Genomic DNA, 8,491 nt, shown 5'->3' on the forward strand with positions numbered 1-8,491 from the left:
CAGAAAGTTTAGTGAAAGGGATGAGAAGTGAACGTGTAGTTCCCTTATAAAATACACTGAAGGTAACGTTTCTCAAATGGCTTGTGAAGGATCCTGAAACCTAAATAAGAAAAGCTTAAGAAATATTACCTATCCTTTGATCCCAGAGATGGCTGCACAAAACTGAACAAAAACACAGGAGTGTTTAACTACAGAAGTATGTTATTTGCAGCTTTAAAGTAGTCCACATTTATAACCAGGGGGATTTCCAGTTAAAATAAACAAACAAAATAACCTATTAGGTGAAAGTAGCAATGATACAACAATGATTACAATGGGAAAGCACCCTATTCAAGAGCATTCCACACTAAGTTACAAAAGTGCATTTTATTATGAAAAACTGTTTAAAACAAGCTTAAACTTGAAAAAAGACAGAATAGACACACCTAAGAAATCATTTTGAAATAAAACATACAAAACTTGAGTGATCCGAGAAACAAATACTCCATTGTCTAGCACGTTTTAGGCTGGCAAGCTCCCAGTTCTGTGTTAGAATGTAAACCCTTGATTCTTAAAGTACCTGAAACACTCATTCTGGAGGCTTTTGCTCGTATATTAATTTGTTAATTGCACAAACGGGATATTGGCTTAGACAGCATGAATGCCTCTTTGTCTCCATAGTGCAGGCTTCCTGTTTTGTAACATTCCAGTTGTGGTTTTGTGTTCTAGAGTAACACTGTCTATCAAAGTTCAAGCAGCCTTATTTCAGAGTCATCTATAGCTGTGCAGACGATGCAATCGTGTTGTGCAAAAAGCAGCTTCAAGTACAACGTTACTTAGATGAATCTAGAAATAACTCCAAACTCCTGCAAGAACTGTTCTACTAAGTGTATCCACGCTAAATGCAAACTCATTAAGACAAGACACACTGATAGCATCACTCCAATGCTGAACATAGCTAATTCTATCACGGAAAGCTCCAACCACTCAAAGTTTGGAAGAGGCAGGACACAAGATGTAGCAAGGATGAACATGTGCACCTTGCATGTATTCCAATGCCAAATCTTGGCATGCGTCACACAGGGTAAAACACAAGTAAGGAAAAATAAAAATGGGCAAAATGTTTTCCCTAGATTTTCAGTTTAAGAAGAGTCCTAACTGCAGGACAGCTAATCTAATGAACAGCATTTCCATTTAAAATCAAAGTTTACACAAAAAAGGAGCTCTACTCTCATTGCTGACACCACTAAGGGAAAAAAAAAGCCTGTGCTGAAGTGGAATGACATTATTAGAACTGCAAGAAAAAACTAGAGAACAGGAAATCCTCAGCCACTTACCATCACAGTTAGTCGGGTGGCAGGGAAGTAAACATCTAACCCACATTTAATGCCTATGCCCAGCAGCAGAAGGAGAGGCTCAAATGCAGCTGGGTCACAAGTAGAGGTACCAAGTCTTCCCTGCCTCTCATCTTTTCCTCTTTGTTTTCTCCCAGAAAAGGAAAACTAATGCTAACCAAGTAGCCAGTCTGCTCTTATTATCAGATGACTCCCACCATCCATAGCAGCCTTCTGCCAGCTTGTACGACCAGCTAAAGACGCTAACTTTAGTGCATCTTAGGGAATTAATATGATTAATGTCTCTAGCATGCTGGAATGATTTCTTCAGATTTTTTACAGGGCAAATTTGCCATTTAAGTGAACTTAATCCAGTCATAAGAGACATTCCTACCTTTAACAGAGTACTTCCTGAAACAGACTTTGGATAAGCCAATTTACTTTGATGGGCAAGAGTTTTAATATTTCCTTTTGCCTAGGAAAAGCCCTCTCATCTAATTCTCCACTGTCTTTACTGAAGCTTCTGCTGCCAGAAGGTTTCTGGACAATGAAACTGGAAATCTGAGGAGACACATGTTCACTCATTCCTTGGATGAAGTTTCTTCCTTGTGCTTTACAGCACAGCTACACCTCCTTCACAGCGGCTGGTGATCATGTTGGCAATTTCAGTCCAACTGTCCATATGTGGGTTATAAACTTCAACAGAGTCAGAGGTTACTGGAGCAGCGAAATCGTGACTGGGAGCTCGGCCTCCCGAGGCATAAAGAAATCCATTCACAGCCACAACACAGACACCAGCTCTTGGTATCTTCATTGGTGCAACTTCAACCCACTTTTCCTAACGAGAACGTGAAAGAGTCAACAAGTAGTTTTAGAGTATGCCCCGATTCTGATAAAAGTAGTTTTTTAAGCCTAAAGATTGAAACATATGCAAAGAACACTAAGCAAACACATCACAGGCTCAAATACAGTATGTGTACAGCATGAAGAGGATCATCAATACTGTAATGACAACATTTTCACAGTGAAAATGCTAGCACATCATGCTAGTTGCTAAAGAACAGATCACGTACTGTCTACATGCAACACCCTTTCTTTTCTTCTGTCACTGCATAATGAGGTCTGTCTCCAAAAAAAAAAAAAAAAAGCCACACTAGAGTATGTGTTTCTTTTAACACTGGCTACTGTTCCAAAGAACATCATATAAACATGAGCAGTAATAGACAAGACTAATTTTGTGTTCAAAGTGATTTTTCACACAGTAAAACACCATTATGATTTTGATGCAGAAGACACATCCTCAAGTTTTGCAGTAAAGGGCAGCTCTTACTTTTTCAGAGTGTTTTTTCTCTCTAGTCAAAGGACAACCATTCTGCTAGGGGGGAAATCTATCTCCCTACCTTAACCCTACCAAGTATTTATCAAGCTACAGAATATCCATGCTTAGTTAGCTTTCAGTTTCTGAAAAGCATGCATACAACCTTCATAAACACTCCACTCGGAGTCAGATTAGCAAAATTCTGCAGGCTGGTTAGGACAGACAGACCCTGAGGTCACTGAAGCTTTATTTGACTCGTACTACCAACCAGCAGTGAAAAGGAAAACTGGAAATTTAATTTTGTTTCTTATCTTTTTAAAGAAAGGAACCAGCCTATCTCTATAGCATCTTACACAAAGTTTATTCAGTGTAGGGACTCTACCATACCTCTTCAAAGGAGTATCTTTCTACAGTAGCAAGAGCATCTTGAGATTCGTTCCAGCCTCCCACAGCATAGATAGAATCATTGAGAGCAACTACACCAAGATACGCTCTTCGGGTGCCCATGGGAGGAAGCTCAGACCAACGTTTAGATATTGGGTCATAGACTTCAACAGAACGTAGCTCTACTCCTTCATTGCTGATACCGCCAACAACATAAATCAAACCTATGGAAACAAAGTTTTTTCCCTATTAGGTTCAAAATAAAACAGTTTGAAGGACAGAAAATTCTTTCCACAACACCCATTTCAGTCTGGCATTACAAACCCCAAATAAAACCCTCCATCTGTCCAGAAGTAGCATACATGAAGTCTTCAAACAAGTAGCTATGAGGCTTAAGCACTAGAAGCTCTGATGAAAGCAGTCATTAATCAAGTGCAGGGTGGAGAATTCAGAAGGCTGCAATTGCTGACCAGGCCTGGATCAAACGCTTAATAAGCACATTTACAGATCAAGTCTTTAGACATGGTTGTCCTAGGATAACCTTTGGTAATTTTTCAGATTGTCACAAAGACACAAACACAAATATGGGAGATAAATAAAAGCAATACCAAGAAGGACAATCAACTGTTAATAGATTAGCTGGATAACCATACTGACAGTCACATGGAAACTACTTTCACGAGGTAAATGGCAGAAAACAGGAAGAACTTTACGGTCTTTAATTTCTGTAGAAATAGGTACTAGAAGGACAAATAAGTGAGGCACAAGCTTGTGCAAGTGACAGCTCAGGACAAGACAAGGGTAAGAAATTCATGACTGAAACACAAAGCTTTAAAATCTAACATCTCTCACCACTGTTTTTGGACACAAGTTACCAGTACTCACCTTGCATTTCACAGCACCCAAAGTAGTAACGGGGCACAGCCATGCTTCCCACCACATCCCAGCTATTTTCTTCAGGATCAAATCTTTCAATTGTGTTGCCAATCTCTGCTCCAACCCAACCTCCTGCAAATGACAATAAACACGGGGAAAAATTTAACGGTATGAAACTATGTTAGCTGCATTTTTAGACATAGTGTGTCCTGCAACAGTAATTCAGAAACCAGCATGTATTCTACTAGGGCGACAAGTTATAACTGAACAATAACTATTCCACAAGTATTTGGTGCACTAACACTTGTTTGCGCAGCTCTTTTTCAAAACTTTAAATCTGCACGTTTGCAACACCAAGATGTAATATTCAAGATAAATCGATTCACGAGTTCCACGAACTATCACTTAAAATCAACTTCACCTAGAAAAAAAAAAGTTACCTAAAGCATAGATAGCACCATAGCACGTGCACACTCCCAGTCCACAACGAGGATGGTTCATGGAAGCCACAGTGGTCCACTGCTTAGTGACGGGATCATAACATTCAGTACAGTCAAAAATCATTGAGTCCTTCTCACCTGCATATAAGAGCAAGCACAGAGACAGGGGAATCACAATGTTTAGCAGTGCACACGTAGAAGCATTCAACTCCTTCCTAGACAAACAATGTTAAAATATGATTTTTCTTTCAGCTAGCCAAACAGCCAAAGTAGTGAAAACTTCAATTTTACTCAGAATTGAACCATCACGAGGAACAGCCTTCGTCAACAGTTCTCTGAAACACTACTGAAAACAGAGTGAACAACCACAGTGCTATACACATTTTGTTCTATAGCACAAATGCCAGGGTTTTCGAGACCAAAGAATGTGTTTTGTGGTGACAAAAACAGTATACACAAGCATTCTTTAACGATTGCCAGGTAGAGCTACACGTCACATCCTTGTGCAAACGTATATAACAAGCCTTTCCAGGTAGGCAGACAAGTGGACTGTCTTGTACTATTGCTTCTCATGCTGTAGGCTTCTACTAGATTACATGTGAGGAAAGAGATGCTATTACTGGTAGTACACAAAGCCTGCAGAATACTCACCACCTCTTTGTACATCTGAGGATGTCCACATGCTTACCAGTGACTTGCTATACCACGAGGGAAAAGATGTTCACTAAATTGCGAACAGGAATCCTAACCAGCACACTCAGAGCAGCGATGGCGGAGAACCAAGGAACCCTAACTCAGTTGTTACCAAAGGTAGAAGTTATGTTACCTACTGCCAGCTTCCTCAATACTACTTACAGGAAAAACAGTTTTGAAAAACTCCATCTACAATTTCTCCAGTATCCATGTAACAAACAAAGCCCTATGTCTCTGAAGGCCCTAAATTCAGTCAGGAAAACATCTAGAAGTGGATTTTGGACTGCATAATGTTAGGCCCATGCAATACTGCAAGTTTTTCTTCAAAGAAAAAGTCCATTCCCAAGAATAAACTCATCTGGAACCAAAGCACACAACACTAATCCCTACTAAGTTAGTAAGTCAGTAAGGGACACTGCTTACCAATTTTCTTGGGTACTTTTTGTGAGTAAATAAACTGCTGCATCTAACAACTCTTGCCTAAACACCATCAGAATGATAACAAAAATCCTACTCTGATACTGTAGTTAAGGAACCGGAATCTACTGTATACCACTACAGGGCACGTACTACTAAAATAAGCACAATCAACTTAGCTTTCTGAAATCACTGCACAGAGGACAGTGCCTCTGATGCATACCAATTCTTCAGCCAGTTTCTCTTAGCAGTCACTTCTTTTCAGAAGTAGACAAATGCCTTACATAGGAGGCCAGGGCCCTACTATTAGCATAATGAAGGTTCCCAAGGCACGTGTTTGTTTCAGCTGTTACCTCCAATGGCATAGACCATTCCTCCGACAACAGCCACACCCAGCCCACTCCGGGCCTGATGGAGAGAGGACACCGTGGTCCAGTAGTGGCTGAAAGTGTCAAATCGCTCCACACAGCTGAGGGCTCTGCTGTCACTCCAGCGTCCTCCTTGCAGTCGGGTGTAACCCCCTAGAAAGCAAGTAGAAAGGTCATGGCTGAGTAAGAGCTTCCTGCTCAATCCCATGCTCCTATAGTTAAACCATAAACAAAACAAAACAAACACACAAAAAGCACAGCAGCAACAGCCATTAGCTACTTCTAGCAGGATTCAGCCTTTTCCAAGTTGCATGACTCCTCCAACACACAATGGTCACCTTGTAGGTCACGTAACTTGGGCTACTACACTTCATTGCATCACTACTGACATGACTGTTCATGTTCTCAGCGAAACGCAGAGAGCAGCCAACAGCTTTTGCTATCTTAAGATTTTGTTACTTCCCACAGGGTGAAACAAGAGAACACCCTTCCAATACAAAACTATAGCACTGGTGAAAACTTCTAAATTGCATGTATCCCATCAAATGAACCAGAAAGTTCTAGACGGAGAAAACTTCAAACTTCAGGAGAACAAGAAGTGAAATGAAACTGCATTTGCCAGAATGTGCTTCCAATAGGGAACAACAGACAAACCCTCTGCTGATTTACAGCTTTCCACCCATGGCAAGTAACTTCTAAAGGCAGATCCAGCCTTTGAATAACATATCATACTGACATGAAATGTGAACACTCCCACTCTAATTCTAAACAGAAAGCAGGTAAGCCCTGCTCATGGCAGGGGAGTTGTAACTAGATGATCTTTAAGGTGTCTTCCAACCCAAACCATTCTATGAATCTATAATATTGCTATTTTTGTATCTTCTCATTACGTAAAAATAGTTCAGTATCTCTTTCAGTACTGTAATGTGAGATACTACTTCATCATTTGTTTTACAAGGTTCAAACAGCCACATTCTAACCTACTGCATAAAGGTACTTCCTGGCTTTCCTCCGGGGACGACCTTTAGAAGCTTGCAGAAAACTGCTGACCTTGTTTTCTTTGGGAGATTTACAGACTTCACAATATTCTTTCAACAGAGTTTGAAGGGCCACCCGAAGGCTGAAATCTGGAATACCTTGAGGAAAAAAGGATATTAAAAAAGGCATGGTGAAAAGTTATATACAGTAAGTAACTCAGCTGTAGAAAAGTTACCACATTCTCCTCAAAACAGCAGCCCAATTAAGATTGCATAGTTTTGTAAGACTTTTTCAAAAGCATGTATTTAAAGTAAGCTGTGCTCATTTGTTAAAAGACACAACTCATCTGGTATAAAGTCAATCTTTTCACTCCTTGTGATATTAATCTAGCAAAATCTATCACAATATAGCAGCTCTGTATTTGAGCGAGGCATGCGTTGTTCAAACATCTGATATTCCTTCTTGCTTTTCTTCACTTACCTTCTATGTATTTTAAAAGCCTTTGCGCTGGTAGGAGAGGGAATCGAACAGGCTCCAGCACTTCCACCACGTACTTCCTTCTTTTCCCCAGATCCTTCAAAATCCACTGCATGGCAGCTACGAACACCTGGTACTCATCCTCGATGCTCAGGTCCTCGCTCCGCAAGATCTTCACCAGCTGCTCCTTCGTCAGCGCCAGGAACTCCTCGCCGCCCTGCACCTCCAAGAAGTGCGCGTGGATGTAGCTCTCGGTGAACTCCAGCAGGTCGTGGCAGGCGATCTGCTCGGCGAACTGGAAGAGGCCGATGCAGTTCAGGGGGTCGATCTGCCCCTTGAGGAACTCGCAGCACAGCTCCACCACCTCGCTCAGCTGCAGCATGTCCGCGGCGACGATCAGCTCCTGCACGTTGTGCTCCCCGATGCTCACCACCCCTGCGGGCAGGCACACGGCGCCGGGGCCCCGCTGTGGGGACGTGTGGGGGGCGACGACCCCCGTCGGGAGGCCGCCCCGTCCCCCTCGGCGGCCCCGTCCCACCCCGTCCCGTCCCCGCCGTTACCCGTGTAGATGAAGTCCAGCAGCGTACCGAAGATGTCCGCCTCGACGCCCGCGATGCGCACCACGTCGCGGCCGCTCTCCTTCATGCCGCCCGCCAGCAGCGCCGCGAAGTAGGGGCTGCTGGCCGCCAGCACCAGGCGGTGCACGGCGAACGCCTCCGGGCCCACCTCCAGCCGCACATCGCAGAAGCTCTGCCCGGCGCGGAGCCGGTTGATCTGGGCCAGGAGCAGGCGGGCGTGCCGGTCGCAGAAGGAGCTGCTGCTGCTGCTGCTCCCGCTGCTCCTGACCGCCCCGGCGGCCGCCATGGCGCTGGCTGAGGCGGCACCGCCGCCCGCCGCCCTGAGGGGCGGCCCCGGTGCATGCGCAAAATGGCGGCGGCGCCCCCTGCTCCCTGAGGGGCTGTGTTGCTCAGCGTCCTGATCCCTCAGCGGGAGTTGGGGTGTGTCTGTCGGTCCGTCTGCCCCCTCGGCTGTGTGATGTCCCTGTCACTTGGCTCTCTGGAGCCTGGTTGCCCCGTGGGCGCGCTGTCAGCTCTGTCAGAAGATTTCTTGTGTGAGGTTTCATCTGCTTCGCTCCCTGCCTGTAGTGCTGAAGGGGAGCAGCAGATGTGCGCTGACCTCAGTCATATTTCCCTCAGGCTTGCCTTTCCCAGCCAGTTTAAGGTGTGC

General features: G+C 43.8%; 1 protein-coding gene across 2 annotated transcripts; it reads right to left on the reverse strand.

The window, feature by feature from the left end:
* Nucleotides 1-351: 351 nt before the first annotated feature.
* Nucleotides 352-8,267, reverse strand: IPP (intracisternal A particle-promoted polypeptide). Of its 2 annotated transcripts, none has more exons than XM_083846944.1 (8): nt 7,852-8,267; nt 7,268-7,699; nt 6,790-6,945; nt 5,795-5,962; nt 4,332-4,469; nt 3,901-4,023; nt 3,019-3,239; nt 352-2,151 (listed from the first exon to the last, which is right to left on the reverse strand). In XM_083846944.1, exons 1-8 carry the CDS (start codon nt 8,126-8,128, stop codon nt 1,927-1,929), a joined length of 1,740 nt encoding a protein of 579 aa, XP_083703070.1. In that variant the 5' UTR covers nt 8,129-8,267; the 3' UTR covers nt 352-1,926. The 2 variants fall into 2 exon arrangements, with proteins under 2 accessions (XP_083703070.1, XP_083703069.1); XM_083846943.1 differs by having other exon boundaries at nt 7,825-8,267.
* Nucleotides 8,268-8,491: the final 224 nt, after the last annotated feature.

Source organism: Anser anser, assembly GCF_964211835.1.
Source record: "Anser anser genome assembly, chromosome: 8".
In the NCBI taxonomy this organism is placed as follows: Eukaryota; Metazoa; Chordata; class Aves; order Anseriformes; family Anatidae; genus Anser; species Anser anser.